We start from the raw sequence: 19,602 nt of genomic DNA, 5'->3' as shown, positions 1-19,602 counted from the left end.
GCCTCGCAGCTCATGCGTTTCCTAGGCCTTTCCCAAGTCACCCGGGGAAGAGTTGGGTTGAAATTAAAAAAAAATAAAAATGGGCTTTCCAAATTGGGGAGAAAATAATTGCCGGTTCCAAATTGAAATTCAGTGAATTACAAGGTTATAATTGCATCGAGGGGTTTTGGTGACATCAAGACCAATCCTAACCTGAAGCAATTCACTTCGGCCCCATTTGTTTTAGAATATATAAAACTTTGAAGTTGATCTCAAAGGCAGTTTTGTTTGTTGTGTTGCATTCTTGGGATAAAGGCATCTGCCAGATAATAAACACTTGTTAAAGCAATTACTTCCTGAACTGGAGTACAGTTTTACCTCTTCAGGAGCTTGTGGGTTAATCAGCGTTCCTCATTGATGGAACTGCATTCCACTGAACAGTCATGGTGTGATCACCACTGACTGAGAACACAAGCAAATCATGCTGTGGTGGATTTTGCAGTTTTCTTAAGTTCAGAGTTTTAACAAATGCAGTTATGTCTAAAATAAGAGCCACACACACACGATTAAGAGTGAGGTCTTACAAATGTTTGAAAGCTACTCAAGGACATTGTATCTGTTGGACTGGGAAATTCATGGTTTACTCCTCTCTCCAGGAATACATTTTTCTGCCCTCCTTGAAGAATTTAATTGACACCTCTTAAGCCATTCATGTATCTCAATTACACACACTGAGAAACAGGTTAATAGTAGAAATGATTTCACTTAATTTCTCTGAAACAAATAAAATGGGCTTCTAAATTGCAAGATTTATTTGCATATTAAAGTGACTCCTCTTTAATGGAAGATAATTGAAAGTGTGCCCAGCTTCACTTTCAATCTAGATGTATTGAAAATTCTAACATGTGAAAGTGACCAATTTCATTTTTACATTCTGCAGAAATCAGAAGCCCTGAATAGGTTTGTTTCAGAATTTCAAAATGCCATTAGGGTAACCCCATATAGAAAAATAAATTCTAGTTAATGTGAGTTAAATACCTATTTGAAAATATATATGATGAAGTGGAAGAGAATGCATCCTACAAGTAGCAATAAATATATATCTGGATTAAACAGTGGAGGTACCCCAAAGATAGATAATGTGATATCTTGCAACAATTGTAAGTTGCCCTGGATAAGGGTGTCTGCTAAGAAATAAGTACTCGCCCCTAAAGATCTGTGCTATTTTTGGAGTTTATTGCTGAACACAAAGTTAAAGCTTTACATTTGAATAGGTGTCCTTTAACTGCCTCAGTGTAATAATGTAGAGAGAGTTTAAGGGACATTAATATTAAGAGGCATAATGAATTTGTTAAGTCCCAATACACCAAACTAAAATTAAATCAGAACATTGCTATATGTAAAAGTGTGTGATATTCCACACATTTACTATAAATAAAACCCACCACACAAGGACAGACAGTTCAAAATCTTTATTAAAACTAGAAACTTAACATCTCATAGCTTTAACAGCAAAAACCACAACAACAAGTAGAAGGACTCCCACTGCAACTCCCAAGACTGGAATATAAGGGACCAGAGGAGTCTCACCTGAAGAGATAAAAACAAGAATTAGGACCCTGAGGAAGCCACATAACTCAACACAGGCACTGGGGAAGAGGCTCAGTGCTGCCGAGTGAAGGAGCCTCTTACCAGGAGACAACTGTGTTGGTTAGAAGAGGCAAGAGCTAATCAGCCTTGAAGGGTTGCAGTTTGAAAGCACAGCTAGGGTAGTGACTAGATTCTGTAGAGTGCCTGGGATGAGCATCAGTTTAGAAACTGCAGCCCCTGTATGTGCCATATTGGCTCCAGGTTCCTTTTAGTGTAATACATGAAGCTTGCCATGGAAGAACCACAATGGCAGGAGTTTCCTAACCTTCATCACCCCAGAAAGGAACTCCATGATGGGGCAGCTGGGGTGGGGGGTTGTAAATGGACTAGTGTCTTAATGCTTTATGGCTCACCTACTGCCTTGACACCAGCAATTCCCCCCTCTGGTACAATTTGGACTGGTCCAGCAGAAATGTAGCCTTTGACAGAGTCTGCCAGCTCAACACTACGGGCTGGAAGACAAACCCCAGGAGTTAGAGCCAAGGAGCAATTCAGAGTACACACACGATAAATGTGCATCCCATCCCCAGTGCAGGAGAGGCCAGCTACACCCTGCCTACCTGATCTCTTCACTCCAGCGATGCAGGTCTTACTGCAGGCAACCGCCTTCTCAGAATCACAGACCACAGCTAGACAATGCAAGTACACCTGCAAAACATGAAGGGCAGGGAGATAGGTGAAGTGCCCTGGTTCAGATTCAAACACACAACCTCTTCATATCCAGCCTAAGTGATTTCTAGAGCACAACTGCCCACTTCTGGTCCTGGAGGCATTCCATTCTCATTTAAATAGGAAGTGGCTTTAGGTTCTGGATTAGGGTTTAAAACTAGTTAGAATACAGATACAACCGCCGACTTCCCTGCCCCTTGGCAGGAGTAGATGGACCTGCATGAAGCAGAGGGAGACCATGCAGAGCAGAAGGCTCAGGTTGAGCTCACTGAACGCTACCGACCTGTTTCCAGAGGACTTGGTCTTCAGAGTGAGCTTGGACCTCAAGCCTCTGGAGGTGGTGGGGGCTCTTGGTGAGAGTGCTGGCTGACACTGGGTGGAACTGGGTCTTGTAGGAGTCTCCACTGGTCAGGCAGCTGCAGTAAAAGAGGAGATGTTGGGGGTAATGACACTGGGTGTCACGGCATGGCGCTTGATCACTGAAGCGCAGGGACTCTTTAGAATGTTACTGCATCCTATCATAATAGTTAAGGCTATTAACTTAAATGTTTGTTACACATTCAGTTCCCACCAGACTTAAATAGCCATGGGTGTACCATATGTAGATTAAGACAGATCAAAACAACTCATGACTATGAAAACAAAAGCCATTGAAACTGAAAAAAGGTGCCAACAGGCTGAGGTGGCCTTTAAAACAAGGATTACCAGTCATGTACATTTAGGCACAGGTTATGCTGCAATGCAGTCACTTCAGCTCTACATCAATGTTCAGGCTACTCCACCTCAGTACCATTAGCCCACTTCCTCACCTGTCAGTGACCAGGTCCCATTGAGGGCTGGCATCCAGTTCAGGGGTCTCAGTGGCCCAGCAGTCCTGCAGGATGAGCTGGTCAGACAGGTTCTGGGCGTGCAGAAGCTCAACCTCCAGGAACACGGGCTCCAGCATAGACTGGGACACGGGGAACGCAGAGTAGAACTGGGAGTAGGACACATCTGGAGGGAAGGAGAGAGGTTGAGGGGCCCTCGCACACTGCCATGTGTAGAGCCACCATTCCTGCTGGGTTAGGGACAGCTATGGTTTGGGCAGAGTGGGACTCCTTCTGCAATGGCATGTTTTATACTATTAAGCCACCGATGTAGCTATACGAGATCTGGACTGATAAGCAAAATAGTTCAAGAATCCAGCTGTCCAATATACTCATTTTGTTTTGGCAATTGAAGCTTCTTGTAAAAGGAGGAGAAAGCAAAAGAGGCACACCATTAAACAGAACAGCTTCTGTGCAATTTTAGTATCTAGTTTCCATCAACAAGATTAACCCTTGCATAGTTGGCATGCAACAGAGACTTATGGGAGTTGTAGTTCTATCAGAAGGAAAAGGCTTTGGGAGTTCAGGGTGAAGACGACAGAACACAATCTGGCCAGGCAAGTTACGAAGTCCACAGATACCAACCTCTCGCTATACGGGCCTTGAGATCCAGGACACCTCCGAATTTCTTACTGCCTGTGAAAACAAAACTGGAGTCAGAGAAGCAGGTTGATACTGGAAGGCAGGAGAAAGAGCTGACCAATAGTGTACCAAGACTGGGCAAGCTAATCCAGGCACTAGAGAAGCCATACCTCCACTGCCTTGGCTGTAAGGATTGAACTCCAGGGATCCAAGCCCTTTGCCAGAGTAGGGGGCAGGGACAGCCTTCCTTTCCGCTAGTAGCTTCACGGTGTCATTGAGTGGGTAGCGGCAACGAATGGTCAGCCTAGGAGAAAGTTGTACCAGATCCCTTAACTTGCAGTATTTGACAAGACTGTCTTTAAATGCAGACGAGTAGAGTTATGTACACACATTTCTCATTTAAAACAGCTCATGCAGAGTGAAGCTCAAGTGGTATTATAGCACTTGCCCCAAGTGGGCATCTCATGTTGGTACAGCTCAGTTCTATGTTTTAGAACTTGGGGGGGGGGGGGGGGGGGGGGCGGATTTAAAGTTGTTCCCTTCATGCATGTAGCAGTGCCCATCTCTGGCAGCTCAAGGTAGGATTGCTGTACTGGTCACTGCCCTACAGTGGAGGGACTCCTCATGCTCACCTGTATTCAGAGTCTCTAGTGATGACTGGAGCATTGGGTGGGAACAGCGCTCTGGTATACACCACCTCATTCTCATAGATCAGGTAGTTACCCACAATCTGAAAACACAGGAGCCAGAACAGCATGCCATCAATAAAGCTGACCTCCCTCCAATACTAAAGATTAACAGCTGTTGAAACCCCCCCCCCCCCCCCCCCCCCAAAATCTAAAGACTACTAAACAGGAGTCACCACATTGGAAGGAATCCTGCAGTAGTATTTTCTAGGGCAGAGATGCCAAGCTAGTTACAGATCTTATGAAAGAGCACTTCTAGGGATAACTATATGGATACAGGCTTTGCTTTTAGTACTGTGTATGAAGGACGAGTGCATTGATCTCCAGCACCTTGCTCCTGGTCCCACAGGTGTTCACACTGAAGGTGAAGAGAGCCCTGGTTGAGTCAAACTCTTTGGGTTTGCAGCTCTTGTCCAGCAGGGTGGTCTTGCTGGGTTCCACTACTGGTATGGGCTCCATGGTCACAGCCACCACCGTCATCACACCATTAGGCATGCACACTGAACAGAGAATAAGGGTGGAATTCAAGCAATGCATTAAAAAACAAGAACGTGCTGCTTGAGTCAGTTTGAGATTTCCATGCACCAAGAGGCCTCTAGACTACACCTACATTGGGGTTTCAAGGCTCAAAAAAGAGCAGTCTATTGCAAAATGTGGCCATGCTCTGGATAGCAACAGGCAAGGGATTCTATGGTGCAGGTTTAATGGCATAAGCCTTTACCAATAGGAGTATAGCGAGGAACTGGCATCAGCTAGAAGGTGGTCTGCAGACCATTCAGAAGTTGGGTAAAGGATTACCCATTGTTACACTGAAACTGCAAGCAACATGTGATCACCGAAATATTCTCTACAGCTAAATAGTGCATTAGGAGGTAGTTTATAGGAGGCTGTATGGTCCAGTGGTTAAAGAAATAGGCTTGTAGCCAGGAGGTCCCCGGTTCAAATCCCACCTCAGCCACTGACTCATTGTGTGACCCTGAGCAAGTCACTTAACCTGCTTGTGCTCCATCTTTCAGGGGAGACATAATTGTAAGTGACTCTGCAGCTGATGCTAGTCTCTGCAAGTCGCCTTGGATAAAGGCGTCTGCTAAATAATCCCATGTATTTTGTCAAGGTATGAAGCAGGGAGGTGCAGTGCACCAAGACAAAGTCAAGCCCACCTTTGTGGAGTCTTACCTAGCAGCTGCTTGGTAGGAAATTGACAGCGCTGTATGGATGACAGCACTACCTCTAGTGTTGCAGCACTCCTTAGGGTCAGTTCTACTCGAACAGAGAGGCCTCTGAGAGAGATATCCTGGAAAGAGAAAACAAGGGACAATGACCTAGAGCTCATTATGGGTTGAACTGCGCACCAAGTTATAGAAAACCCTTAATAGCTATCCCAGTTGGTAGCACAATACCCAACCAAGAGAAGCAGGCTTGACAGCCTAGTCATGCTGCAAAGTCTCAAGTTCTGGAACTTCAGACACTAGTGTCTATACACCTAAACAAGGAGAGGTCTGACACAGGAGTAGACTAATGCTGCAACACCCAGTTCAGCCACTAGGAGTCCTTGCTAGGTAGGACTCCTAGTGGCTGAGGATGCTTACCTCATAGATGCAGCCAACACTGAAGAGTGGCACCTCCACAATAAACTTGGTCAGGTTGGTGAATATGTAGCCTCGGTTTCCTGCCAGCTCAGAGGTTAGCTGGTACTTCCCAATGTAGACGACCCAGAAGTAGTCCATGTTCCCACGGGTCCCTTCAAAGACTATGCTGTTCTCAGTACAAGAGCCCTTGATCACAGGAAGTACTGGGGAGGCAGGGGAAGAACACCAAGAAAATCAACCACACCTTCAGATGCCAACAGCTCAGTCTTTAGCAAAGTGCTGGAAGTCACCTCAACTGGGTATCAGTGCATTAAACAATTGCACTCAAAGTAAATGCCAGTAGGGGGTGCATATTAGGGGGCATGCATGGTAGAGCATGCAGAAGTTATCCCAGGACATGTGTGCTAGCTTGCAGCTTATAGAGGTTACAAATGCTTCTAAACTAGATGAAGTTGAAAGTGTGTACAGGCCTTCACCCAGGGAATCAGTATTCCTTCATGGGCATGCAAATAGTTCAGTGATCCTTCGGTTGGGAGGCTTGTGAAGGTCTAGGCAGTCATACCAGTGTTCAGAGACACTTCTAACCCAATACTTACTGACATCCTTAACCTGACACACGATGGTTGCTGGGTGGAAATAAGGCTCGTTCTCAGGGAGGATGTTCAAGGTGTAGTTGATATTCAAGGTGAACTCCCGGACACCATCGCCAACGTACTGCCAGAGAAGAGCGAGAGGTGTAAGAAGCTAATAGTCAGAAACTGTGCTCCTGTAGTGGGTGTGAATGCACTACTCTAGAATTAGAGTTGCACAGAATCTGGGGCAATGTGGGCAATAGCCATTACTAGAAAGAGTCTGGCATGGTCTGGGCACAACAGTAAAGCCTATAAAAAGAAATGTTTCAGTTTGCACCCTCAGTGTATATGTTGGCATGGAGGATACAGGTAACAAACATCCTTAGGTCACCCAGCTCAGGGGCCCCAAGCTTTCGTTTCTATGAATGTACAGGCATGCTTTCATCCCAACCTTCTGTGGGATGAGTGGGTGGGTGAAGGGGACCTTCAGGACAAAAGACTTGGTGCCATTGGGGTGCTGGACCTCAGTGACCACAATGCCTTGGTTGACGGCCTCAGGAAGGGTCAGAGGAACACCATTGATGGTCAGGTTCTTCAGCTCAACGTCAGGGTTGAAGATGCCAAGGGTCACTGTGAAGACCTTTTCTTCTGGGATGGTATCTAGGAAAGCAGGCATTGAGATGTTAACAGGGTTTGCATTGTAGGTTTACAACCAGGTCTAGTGTTCAAATCCATGACACCCCCCCTCAAAACAAATTTATTCATGTTTTATGCTGCATTATGAAGGCACCCAATCATGGCTATGGTCCATGATGCAAAGCAGGCAGTACTCACTGTTGATGACAAAGGGGGTCTCAGCAATAAAGGGGGTACGGACTGGCTTGAAGGAGCGGTGCTGGGTCGCTTCCCACTGGTCATCTGCCCACTGGTGCTCAAGGTACAGGTCAATAGCATAGACCCGGTTGTACTGGTTATTTATGACACGACTCTGCAGAGACAGAAGGGCGTAGTCACTAGGGTACAGTCGGGGCTCAGCCAAAGTAACCATGTTTGTGTTAAGGGTAGGGAGATTTGCCAATACAGTATGCATGTTAAAAGCTCCCCAGGTGTACATGAACACTAGTAGATTTGGGGTCAGCTAAAAGATTGCCATGGGGGCATGTTCCAGATGACAGATGAGGCAGGGGGATGTAACTGTCAAATTGCTGATCTATAGAAGCACCAAGGACACTCAACCTAAGTGTACAAGTTGTCAGACAACTCCTACAGTAGGAGGTCAAATTCAGGCTGCACCAATTCTGTGTTTCCAGCAGCAGGTAAAGTACATGTGCATGCCAAGCATAAATTCTGTGTGTAGCAGATTAGAGTTTTGTCTTGCAGTCAATCTCCTAGAATTACTGAGTAGACAGAGCATCCACAATATTGCAACACAGATCTTGAACCTACCTGGTTGCCAGTGAATAAACTCCATAGCCAGCCCCCCCCACCCCCTCCATGTAAAGCCCTATGTTACCTTCAGGTAGCCACCCTCCGCACCATAAGGAATGGAGATTTGTATGAAGGTCTCGTTGACTTTCAGGTCATAGTTCCTTCTTCGGATAGTAGCGAGGTCGAGCAGCTTCCCATCCACACCCATGGAAATACCCTTGTCCTGGAACTTCTCAATATGCAGCACCAGTGGAGAGAGCACTCTGGGGGAAACCCAGGCCAAGTTCATCCCATCAAAAGTGCCATTATCTAGGAACAGGAAGGAATCAGATATAAACTTCCTGCAGTAACTATTAGGGATTCCTGTAGAACAGGAAGTGCAACCAGATGACAATGGAGAATATTGCAGACCATGCCCCCCTGATTAGCTGGCAAGACCCTGTAGTGTCCAAGCATGCATATATGTTACTTCCAAACCAGATTTCAAAGAATAAAAAGATGGCTGTAGTAAAACTACATTGCCTAGTTAAAGCACCAGTGACAGTAGTTCCACATGGCCTCTGGCACATACAATATGGACCTTGGCAAGGATACCCAAGCTTTAGAGGATCTTACTCTTGGTACAGGCAGCAGAAGTGTCCACCAACAGCACCATCCACCTCTGCTTGTAGAAGACAGTTGCCCTGATTGCTTCCACCTGGATTCCATTAACCTGGAATGGCAAGGAAGACAGAGGGAACTCAGGCACAGAAAAGAACAAAAAAACAAATGGACCCAAGTCTACCTTGACTTGAATGGAGCACAAATATAGAACTTGTGCACAAGTGGCAACTGTCTTGAGATCTACCTACATAAAACTTGCTAAACATGCAACTGGATATTTTAGATATTGGAAGTCCCAACACCCCTCAAACCAGGACTGCATTGACATTGGTTTCAGGTCAGTATTGGATGTCAGTGTGCAGTTTCTGTAGTGCTCTCACCGTTAGCATCTCCGATTCAGGCATGTTAAATGGGGAGCGGAAGAGGATCCTAGTGGAGGTGGAGTTGATTCTGTAGCCCCGAGAGTGAGCCAGGGAGGGATCCATGGGTTTTGCCGGCTGGCCAGTCTTGTGGAACACAACCTGCCACACCGACATGAAGGCTTCCTGGGCCTGGAACACAGGAGATGGAGAAGCCGATCAGAATTAGAGGGGCTCGTCTGGTTTCATGAAACCACCAGACCCCAAGCAGAATGGCTTTACTTACTGCAGGGACAGCAGCTGGCCAGTCTTCAGTGCCTATTCCTTCATGGGCAATCTCAGGGACATTTCTCCTGACAGATATCTAAGAGGACAGAATGTACTCAAGGTTAGTTGAAGGCAGAGACTCAGTGCATCCCTGTAGTTCTGCAGACTGGGCCATCCCCGAGCTAAACCCATTGAATCTCAATTTCTATCTTGATCAGAAGGGGGAGAATGCTGCACAGACAGCTCTTCAGGTTCATACCTCCCCTGATTTGTGCCCATCACACTTTACAAAATGATAAATGGCAAGAACTACTCCAATGAACCTGTTAGGGGGTCCTGGGATCTGAAGCCACAGCCAGTTAAAGCCATGCAGTAAGTGTGTAAAGAATACTTTGAAGTAGCAAATTCCACCCCCATATCTGACTGCTTCACAATACAGTGACAAGCCCAGGGACTGTCAGCACTTGCACCCCTAATAGTCAATGCATTGTGAGTTGATTTTAACAGCTACGTAAAAATACCTAGAAACTCATTAGGATAATGGACCAAAGACCTAACTTGGTAGAAGCATTAGAGCATCTGGGGGCAATGAAATATCTAGCTAGTGGGGCCACAGCTCAAACCCAGGCCTGGAGAGCGGTCTTGCCTCCATGTAGTTCTCCTCGCACACGATTTCGCGGGGGTACCACGGCTGGGCCGTACTGCAGCTCATAGAGAACGGGTAGTAGGTCTCTCTGCCGAACTGGTCGATGCGCACGAAACGGAACCTCAAGCCAAACTCTGCGTCATTCTGAAGAGAAGAAAGAGTCAGTCGAGCTCAGCAGCGATAGTTCCGCTTGCAATAACCGTGCCATCCGACAAGCGTGACCGCCCAGGACTCACTTTGCTGGAGACGTGGCAGGCAAGGAAAGAAGCTCTGAAGATCAGATCACCCTGGATATTAAAGCTGTAGGTAAAGCCACAGGACGCCGCGTAGCTGTCATCCAGAGTGTGAATGCCGTCGTTATCTTGAGAAAAAAAAGTTATTTTATTTATCCTGCAAGTCCAACTTGTTCCCCCCGCACTGCGCTCAGATATCCCTTACCGATGATATCGAAGCGGAAGTTTCCTCCAATTAAGAAGCTTCTTTTAGTCTTCATCCAGAAGTGTCGGTCCCGACACTCATTAACAAAGGTTCCTGCGAGCGAAGAGGAGAGGCTTTGAAATCACCCACTTACCATGGGAAGAGAATTTAACCTAAATAGTGTTTAATACTAAAAGAGTCACACTCGAGTAGTTTAATAATGTACTTCCAACGCACAGCGCTCTGGAGGATACGGGCAGGTACAGAGCGCTTTTCAAAAGCCCGTGCATCAACAGCTTCACACCAGAAACTTACTGTTTCAAAATAAAACTACACGAAGCGCTGGAAACCCAAGCTAACAAAGTGAACGCCGCTTACCTGGCGGCTCTTGAGCCAGCGCATCCAAAGGCAGCAGTATACACATCAACGCAACTCTGAAAAGAGCGAATGAAATCATTATTCATGGACAGCTGCTCCATCCTACACAAACCCGGCTCCACTCATGCCTTTATCGTAACAACTGCTTTTAAAAAGACGGCGAAATTAAAACAGACCGAACGTGCCTAAAACCGCATAGACTCCATTTGAATTTAAACACAGTAAAAACGTTTATCTAGCAAAAACTCAATATAAACGAGAAAAAAAATTACACACACCCAACTTACCCTAAAAGGAATTTAAAATCCATAATACCCATCCTTCGTTCAAAAGCCAGCAAACAAAAACCCAATCCGCAGCGCCTCTTCCCACTACAGTAAGAATCCGATACTCGCTTGCCAGAGTCGGGCTGGTTCCAGGTATATAAAGCCGTCTGAATCAGCGTGCACCCAATCGGGACGGCAGCACCTGGGCTTAATAATCAGTTTATTGTAATTATCTTAATTGCTGAACAAACAGGAGCGTGTTCATCATGCGCACGCGCCCGAGGCAGCGCCGAGGAAAGTTGGGCAAATCTTCAGAGAGAGTTTTGATTACAACCACTGCATTTAATAATCTAAATACACAGAATACAGCAGGTCCCTATATCTGATAATGCTGCAGTGCTAAATGGAGTGAAACAGACTCTACAATAAGCACAGTTATAGGATTCACTGTGTCTTTTTAAATCTTTTCAACCGCAGGCTGCTGTGTAAGGTTTATCATTTCTACTGTTGCGTGTTAATTGAGTCTGGGTAATTGCGCGGGAGACCTGAGTTTGTGGTTTTGCAATAACTCCATTACTGTGTCTGATGTAAGTCATTGTTGCTTACCAAAAAGGTAGTGCAATAATAGTGTACGTGTGTATAGCAAGCTACACTGACGCTGTGTTACACTTTGATTACAGTGCTATGTAAGGAAACCATGTTGTGTCATTCCTTATAAAGTGCTCACATGTGCAGTTTGGAAAGAAACGCTTTATGGCAAAAACGCATGCACGATATCTGGTACTGCATTCGGTTAAAATAATGCTCTGCTTCCAAGCCATGCTGTCAGACAGTGCTGCACCCCCTTGGTCCCCCTGGCGGGTTCAACGGTTCTACCCCTTCAGTGACTTCCTATCATTAAAATGATTGATATAGTTTCAGCCAGTAACACACAAAAAGACACTGATGGGGTAAAATGATATATAGGGCGTGAAACTGAGACAGTACAAGATATCTGAATCTGAAAAATGTGCAGGTCCTATCAAAACTGCACGTTTCAGACCTATATTGTATATTATAGGGCAGCAGTGTGGAGTAGTGGTTAGGGCTCTGGACTCTTGACCAGAGGGTCGTGGGTTCAATCCCAGGTGGGGGACACTGCTGCTGTACCCTTGAGCAAGGTACTTTACCTAGATTGCTCCAGTAAAAACCCAACTGTATAAATGGGTAATTATACGTAAAAAAAAATAATGTGATATCTTGTAACAACCTGGATAAGGGCGTCTGCTAAGATATGAATAATAATATTCGGTAATTATCTGATAAGCTATAATTAATTTCAGGTATAAAATGATGCTGGCCTTTTCAACACTGTTTAAATGTGTGTGATGTTTTAAATGTCAATTCTAGTTTTCTTGAAAAAAAAAAAAAAAGTTTTCTCTTCATAGCGAGACAACATTGGCAGACAACTTTTATTTTTGAATCTATCATCAATACAAAAATAACATGGAATTGATATACTTGAATAAATATCATTGGAATGGTATCAAATTCAGATCGTTTAACACGCAGATGTGTCTTTGTGTATTATCGCCATCACACTTTTTTTCACCTCCGTTAACAAATTCAATGTCCAAAAGCAGCTCCCGACTTTTTTAAATCTAGGTTTTGGATCATTTACATTTTTTTTCCAGACCTCGTGTCATTTTCCCCACAGTTTCTGTGTTTGTTTCTCGAGTGGATCATTTACATTGTTTTCATAGCTGCTGATGTTGTTTTCATAGTCACTGTCGTTCCCTCTGTTGGCTTTGTCGTTTTGTTTGGAGTCTTTGTCGGTACCTCTGTTGGCTTTGTCGTTTTGATTGGAGTCTTTGTCGTTCCCTTTGTTGGCTTTGTCGTTTTGTTTGGAGTCTTTGTCGGTACCTCTGTTGGCTTTGTCGTTTTGTTTGGAGTCTTTGTCGTTCCCTTTGTTGGCTTTGTCGTTTTGTTTGGAGTCTTTGTCGTTTTCTTTGTAGTCTTTGTCATTTTGTTTGGAGTCTTTGTCGTTCCCTCTGTTGGCTTTGTCGTTTTGTTTGGAGTCTTTGTCGTTTTGTTTGGAGTCTTTGTCGTTTTGTTTGGAGTCTTTGTCGTTTTGTTTGGAGTCTTTGTCGTTTTTCCTCCTTTCTCCAACTCTAACAGTTTTCTTTCAATTCGTATAACCTCTATTTGCTTCTCAACAAACTGTTTTTCCATCTCGACTCTCCTCTTTTCCATCTCGACTTTCCTCTTTTCCATCTCGACTTTCCTCTTTTCCCTCTCGACTTTTTTCTTTTCCCTCTCGACTCTATTCTTTTCCATCTCGACCTCCTTCTCCTCCATCTCCACTTTCTTCTCCTCCATCTCCACTTTCTTCTCCTCCATCTCCACTTTCTTCTCCTCCATCTCTGCTTTCTTCTCCTCCATCTCTACTTTCTTCTCTTCCATCTCTACTGGCATCGCTAGGTCCAGCTCTGCTTCCTTTCTTTCAGTCCCTATGTCTGCTGTCCTTTTCCCCGCCGGTTGTGTCGTTGTCTGTGTCCCGGTATCCTTGAGAGTCTTGACTTCACTTTCTGATGGTAGAAAACAAAGCAAGAAAATTCACTGCTGAGGATCACAAAATCTGTTGCTGTTTTAATTCCTAAGTTATTTTCACCACAGACCGTGTCTTTAGAATCAAAGCATCTTACTGGCTGAAAAGCACGTCATTCATCGGGGGGGAAGCAGCTGGTTGGTTACTGACAGGAAAGAAGGGGTGGGGACAATTTCCCTCACCAAGAAAGCATGGCTTGCAATGAGAGATTTGCTTTAACCTAGTCCTACTCATGCTAAGGTGACATAAGAACATAAGAAAGTTTACAAACGAGAGGAGGCCATTCAGCCCATCTTGCTCGTTTGGTTGTTAGTAGCTTATTGATCCCAGAATCTCATCAAGCAGCTTCTTGAAGGATCTCAGGGTGTCAGCTTCAACAACATTACTGGGGAGTTGGTTCCAGACCCTCTCAATTCTCTGTGTAAAAAAGTGCCTCCTATTTTCTGTTCTGAATGCCCCTTTATCTAATCTCCATTTATGACCCCTGGTCCTTTTTTCAAGTCAAAGAAGCCCCCCGGGTTGACATTGTCTATACCTTTTAGGATTTTGTGACCATTTAGCTCAGTGTTCATCGGGACAGGTCAGGCTTTTCAACTCGCAACCCCAATGCATTCTGGTACGTTTTACCTGTCTCAGGTACCATTCTTAAGAGAAGCAGGACTACGCTTACCAGCATGCAATGGGGTTGCGAGTTGAAAAGCCTAGTGTCTCTCGCCGAACACAGAGCCATATGGTCACCTTAATGTTTGCTAAAACACGGGGTTCTGTTTAAATCTGTACGTTTGAGACCTAATTAGTGAATAAATGTGCCTGGTAAGGGTATTTTAACTTAGTGAATTACCGTACTAAATATCACGTTTAAAATTCGAATGCATGTTTGCTATAATATGTTGTAACGCACACCCCCTAGCGGCCGATCAATTAATAACACTGACTTCTGCACTTGTCTCTCCACTATAGAGCTCGCTGTTTAATTGAATGGTAAGACGTTGGGTTTTGAACCGGAGGTTTTGGAGCCCTGGTCCCGCCATTCCATTCAATGCGTCTCTTTCCAAATGCTGGTCAGTGGAAAAAGGAGCAATTTAACATAACGACGACGCAGGAGATGGATTTTCTTGTTAAGCAAACGCGAGGGACGCGTTTCTATAAGCGTTGGTTATTATTAAGGTACTTTCCTGCCACATATTTTCTTACCAAACGTTTTTAAAACCAGGAGTTTGCTGATGTCTGCGGGTTCGGCGGACGGACACTGTTCCGGGTCGCAGACTGAGCAGCTAGTCCGGTCGCAAGGCATTTTTTGCAGTAATTTCTTGCGGTCGATTTGAATCCCGCCATTAATATGAGTAGCGCTCCTTTCCCGGGTCTTCTTCCCGAGATCACACATACACACCCAGCGACTCCATTCACCGAAATGCACCTTCCCTTCAAAAAATAAACACAATAAATTAAATATTAATAACACTGCACGTAATTAAAGAATACAATCACATTGTAATATTAACAACCAAAGGCTTTATTTTTTTTACATTAAAAAAGGCCTTCACTGTTTTCAGTTTTGAACCGCTGTTAGAAAGCCTGAATGCCTTCGTTTTATAACCTCCAACCGCTGCAAGTGTTGCGAGGAGAAATTTGCTGAAGGGAGAATTGATATTTTGATAAACACCAAAACTAGACCCTTTTTTTTCAGTGTAAATGTTAGCAGAAAGTTGAATAAACGTAAACATGGTTTATAAGAAACATTTTAGTTCTCTATTAAACCTCAGATGATAATAATAATAATAATAATAATAATAATAATAATAATAATAATACAAGCCTATATTTATGTACCAGTGCCACAATTATGATTGAGTAAGACGTTCCCCGCATCTCTCTAATTAATAATATAACAGGCTGTAAATAATGTACCCCCAGGCGAGCACATATTAGTCCATTAGTTCGTTTCCTACCGTTAGAAGCGTCAATCTCGTTGTTGTCGGAGACGAAAACACACAAGCAAAATATAAAGGAGGCGGCGAATATGTTTATGAATTTCTTCATTCTCGGGGGAGCCGTCTCAGTCCAGAGATGGTCGACACAAAGAGGAGGAGAGGCGATTTACTGGACGAACTAAAACAATAAATACAGGTCTCTGCTTCAGCTGAAACCGAGACTGACGTTGATATTCAAAAGGTTGCGTCAGAATTTTAACAAAAAGAACCCTTTTTGAATCACTACAGTTCTTAATGCAAGGGCAAAAGCTGTCTAATAAACTATGACAATAACAAAGACTAAATAAATAAATAAATAAATAAACAATGTTAATAAAATGCAAATAAACAAAAAAAAAATATATAAGGAAATAATAGTAACAAAAAATTATATACTGTATATATATCTGTGACGTAATCACACACAGAGACATGAGCCCTAATTGCTTATGCCTCAAAAGTATAGAAAATGGCTATTATTCCCCACAAACTTTGCTTTTGTGACCAGGACAGTGATATTTTGAAATTTACCTATTTTCCAGAACATTTCCAGATAGATTCAGTGCTGAGTAAACTTGGAGTAACTTCTAGAACTTTCTAGAACTTTCCAGTAATATAAATAGTAGTATAAATACAGGGGCCTTAAGCCCACCAGTTCAGTTTAGTTCCAGCTGGCTGTTTGGCGCAGCGGTATCGGCGCTAGGCTTCAGTGCGAGAGGACCCGGGTTCACGCCCGCCCTCCTCCTGTGTGTGGATTGCCTCGACCTGTATGATGCGCCTGCCTGTGTTAACCGAGAGCGCTAATATATTACATAAATACATTTCAACCACATTGTGATTCAATGGAGCGGTGAATACACAGAAGGTGCTGTTGTTGTTTACTCGACTTGCAGTTAACAAGGAACAGAGATATATATAAAACAGACACAAATGTCGGGGATAAAGGTAGTGTAACACTGTGTACACAGATGTATATGTACGCAGATTTTACCTCAGATGTAGCCGGCTCTTTGTATATCCTACTGTCTGCAAGATTAATCAAGTGATAATAATTTGTTTGTTTTTGAGGTCAAACTGAAACTATTCTTACCCGAAGCCCTTCAGAACAAGACCACAATACTAGGTAAGTAAGATTATTATTATTATTTATTTCTTAGCCGACGCCCTTATCCAGGGCGACTTACAATTGTTACAAGATATCACATTATTTTTACATACAATTACCCATTTATACAGTTGGGTTTTTTACTGGAGCAATCTAGGTAAAGTACCTTGCTCAAGGGTACAGCAGCAGTGTCCCCCCACCTGGGATTGAACCCACGACCCTCCGGTCAAGAGTCCAGAGCCCTAACCACTACTCCACACTGCTGCCCTATCCATTTATAAATACTTTCTTTTAAAAAAAGTTATCTTTTATTTAAATTATTTCTTTTTTATATATAAATGTATTTGCAAACGTCTACGGCGAATGGGAGTTTAAAGTTATGAATAATATAACTGAATCGTAATATTTATGAAGTGTGTTCATTTCATTATTGTGTGTGCCGCCAGGTGAGGTTTGTTATCGCGTTTTATTAATGTCACTTCACAGACACTAGAGGGCGCTTCTGTTCAGAAAACCCCGGGACTCGATTTGATATTAATCTTTCGGGAAATGTGTCGTTAACCGTTAGAGCTTCAGCTTTATTTGGATGATCGCCCTTTACCTTGTTTTAATTTCCCGTTCCTCTCCAGTTTCTCTGAGATACGAATGTACCCGCATTACATCATTTTTTTGTTGATCATTAATGAATATTTCTGTACTGTGGGGGTTGTCGAGTGATTGAAAACGAGACATGTTTGAATTGAAAGTGATGGTCTCGAGGAGTCCAATGGGTCAAAATTCAAGTATATTTTCCTCTAGAGCAGGGGTGCACAATTCCGGTCCTGGAGGGCTGGATCCCTCCTGGCTTTTGTTCCAACTGTGTTCTAAATTACTTAATTAGACCAATAATTGGTAATAATTGGTCCAATTAAGTAATTTAGGGCAAGGTTGGAACAAAAGCCAGGAGGGACACCGGCCCTCCAGGACCGGAATTGTGCACCCCTGCTCTAGAGGAATTACCACTTTTTGACGTCACTATTGTGGTATTCCCGTATGAAAACCAAGGAGAGAGACGCTGTTCTGTGCCCTAGAACACAACGATATATATTGTACGTAAAAATAATGTGATATCTTGTAAAAATTGTAAGTCGTCCTGGATAAGGGCGTCTGCTAAGAAATAAATAATAATAATAATAATAATAATAATAATAATTTACATTGCGAGCTCTTTCCTTTCACTTTTCCTGGTACGCACTCCTATCATCAGATTCGCTGAGTTTATCGTCACTGTGACGTCACAGGCAGCAGCACGGAGAAGCCAGCGCTGCCCTCCAGTGGGGAACACAAGCACTGCAGCTCCGAGCCCCAGGAAATCCCTACCTTAGTGATATATTAAAAACTTGAAAACTCAATGAAAAATACTATTAATAAACACTCTCCCTCTCCCTTTTGATATTTCGCTGCCCCTCTCTCTTACCTCTCCTTCTCTATCTCCCTTCCAATTTCTCCTTACTGCTTGGTCTTCTCCTATCTGTCCTCCCTCTCTCTCTCTCTCTCTCTCTGTCTCTCTCTTTGTCTCTGTCTCTCTCTCTCTCTCTGTCTCTGCTCTTGCACTCCACAGGTCAGTGCTTGAATGAGGAGAGAGAGAGAGGGGTTGGTGTGGATTATCTCAGTAAGAGACTTTGGGCATCAGAAATAGTCCACTCAGCCTGATCCTGTGCAGTAATGCGTTGGGAGAGGAGAGGAGAGGAGAGGAGAGGAGAGGAGAGGAGAGGAGAGGAGACACGGACAGATGTTTTAAACTGTGCAGGGTGACTGCAAGACTGACTGTGAGTGACAGCTGAGTTGCCATGGAAACGCTGGAGGGCTGCAGACTGAGAAAGACAGAGAGAGAGATTTGCTGAACATGCATTAGTGCACAGACTAGGAACTGCAGCACACATCTGGAGAGATGAAGCGAGAGGGGGAGAGAGAGAGAGATGGGACGAGCGGGGAGAGAGAGAGAGAGAGAGAGGGTGAAGGAGGGCGATTGCGACTGGAGAGATAACAGGGAAAGGATAGCAGTGAATGACAACACTGCAGCACTCTGCACCACAATGCAGGGTTAGCAGGTATTAAAGCTAGTGATTTAATAGGCTTGGTGGGGGTGGGGTGGGGTGAGCTGGGGGGTTCAACTCATAATCCAGATGGAGGGATGGAGGAGGGGAAGAGAGGGGGATGAAAATCAGAAAGAGAGGAGATACAGATTTGTAGGCAGGGCGAGCGAGATTATACTGACAAGAGATGAGATTAGAGAATACACAGCAGGGGATTATATAAGAGAACACACACACGCACACACACACACACACTCAGAGCGCACACACACACTAACACACACAGACACACACATACTAACACACACACTAACACACATACACACACAGAGACGCACGCACACACACACACACACACATACTAACACACACACTAACACACACACACACACACATACTAACACACACACTAACACACACACACACACATCCAGAGACACACACACAGACACACACACACAGACGCACACACACACAGAGACACACACACACACACACACAGCCGCACACACACACTAACAAACACACACACACACACAGACGCACACACACACCAACACACACACACCCAGAGACACACACACACACACACACCCAGAGACGCACACACACACTAATACACACACACCCAGAGACACACACACACACACTAACACACACACACCTAGAGACACACACACACACACACGCACACTAACACACACACACGCACACACACTCAGAGAGACACACACACACACTAACACACACACCCAGAGACACACACACACGCACGCACACTAACACATACACAAACACACACACCCATACACACACACACTGAGACACACGCCGACACACACACACACACAGTTGTACAGGAATCAAGGATTTAAATTCTAATCATTTTACATAAGGATAACGTGCAG

At 44.2% G+C, this 19,602-nt stretch overlaps 2 protein-coding genes across 4 annotated transcripts; both read right to left on the bottom strand.

Moving 5' to 3' along the window:
- Positions 1-1,436: 1,436 nt before the first annotated feature.
- On the bottom strand, positions 1,437-11,107 carry LOC117970970 (zona pellucida sperm-binding protein 2-like). 2 transcript variants are annotated; one of them, XM_059014577.1, is made up of 23 exons: positions 10,979-11,107; positions 10,692-10,747; positions 10,335-10,427; positions 10,133-10,257; positions 9,897-10,040; positions 9,270-9,347; positions 9,005-9,175; positions 8,637-8,733; positions 8,107-8,330; positions 7,428-7,581; positions 7,045-7,253; positions 6,618-6,735; positions 6,022-6,224; positions 5,609-5,726; positions 4,763-4,932; positions 4,379-4,476; positions 3,917-4,050; positions 3,750-3,800; positions 3,108-3,291; positions 2,582-2,714; positions 2,190-2,277; positions 1,983-2,081; positions 1,437-1,569 (listed from the first exon to the last, which is right to left on the bottom strand). In XM_059014577.1, the coding sequence occupies exons 1-23, from the start codon at positions 11,008-11,010 to the stop codon at positions 1,469-1,471; spliced, it is 2,880 nt and encodes a 959-aa protein (XP_058870560.1). In that variant the 5' UTR covers positions 11,011-11,107; the 3' UTR covers positions 1,437-1,468. The 2 variants fall into 2 exon arrangements, with proteins under 2 accessions (XP_058870560.1, XP_058870561.1); XM_059014578.1 differs by lacking the exon at positions 10,692-10,747.
- Positions 11,108-12,401: 1,294 nt separating this feature from the next.
- Positions 12,402-18,151, bottom strand: LOC117970966 (zonadhesin-like). 2 transcript variants are annotated; one of them, XM_059014557.1, is made up of 3 exons: positions 18,076-18,151; positions 14,739-14,966; positions 12,402-13,524 (listed from the first exon to the last, which is right to left on the bottom strand). In XM_059014557.1, exons 2-3 carry the CDS (start codon positions 14,926-14,928, stop codon positions 12,683-12,685), a joined length of 1,032 nt encoding a protein of 343 aa, XP_058870540.1. In that variant the 5' UTR covers positions 14,929-14,966; positions 18,076-18,151; the 3' UTR covers positions 12,402-12,682. The 2 variants fall into 2 exon arrangements, with proteins under 2 accessions (XP_058870540.1, XP_058870539.1); XM_059014556.1 differs by lacking the exon at positions 18,076-18,151 and adding an exon at positions 15,494-16,014.
- Positions 18,152-19,602: the final 1,451 nt, after the last annotated feature.

The sequence above is a fragment of the Acipenser ruthenus genome, chromosome 48, assembly GCF_902713425.1.
Source record: "Acipenser ruthenus chromosome 48, fAciRut3.2 maternal haplotype, whole genome shotgun sequence".
Lineage (NCBI taxonomy): Eukaryota > Metazoa > Chordata > Actinopteri > Acipenseriformes > Acipenseridae > Acipenser > Acipenser ruthenus.
This window is presented reverse-complemented; position numbering and strand designations above follow the sequence as displayed.

Coding starts and splice junctions, on each gene's coding strand:
- LOC117970966 (XM_059014556.1), bottom strand. CDS start 15,584: ATGAAGAAATTCATAAACATATTCGCCGCCTCCTTTATATTTTGCTTG. Junction 14,967..15,493: donor CGAGATTGACGCTTCTAACG/GTAGGAAACGAA, acceptor TATTTTTTGAAG/GGAAGGTGCATTTCGGTGAA. Junction 13,525..14,738: donor CCTGGTTTTAAAAACGTTTG/GTAAGAAAATAT, acceptor TTCTACCATCAG/AAAGTGAAGTCAAGACTCTC.
- LOC117970970 (XM_059014577.1), bottom strand. CDS start 11,010: ATGGGTATTATGGATTTTAAATTCCTTTTAGG. Junction 10,258..10,334: donor CTTCCGCTTCGATATCATCG/GTAAGGGATATC, acceptor TTTTTTCTCAAG/ATAACGACGGCATTCACACT. Junction 4,051..4,378: donor ACTAGAGACTCTGAATACAG/GTGAGCATGAGG, acceptor ACTTTCTCCTAG/GCTGACCATTCGTTGCCGCT.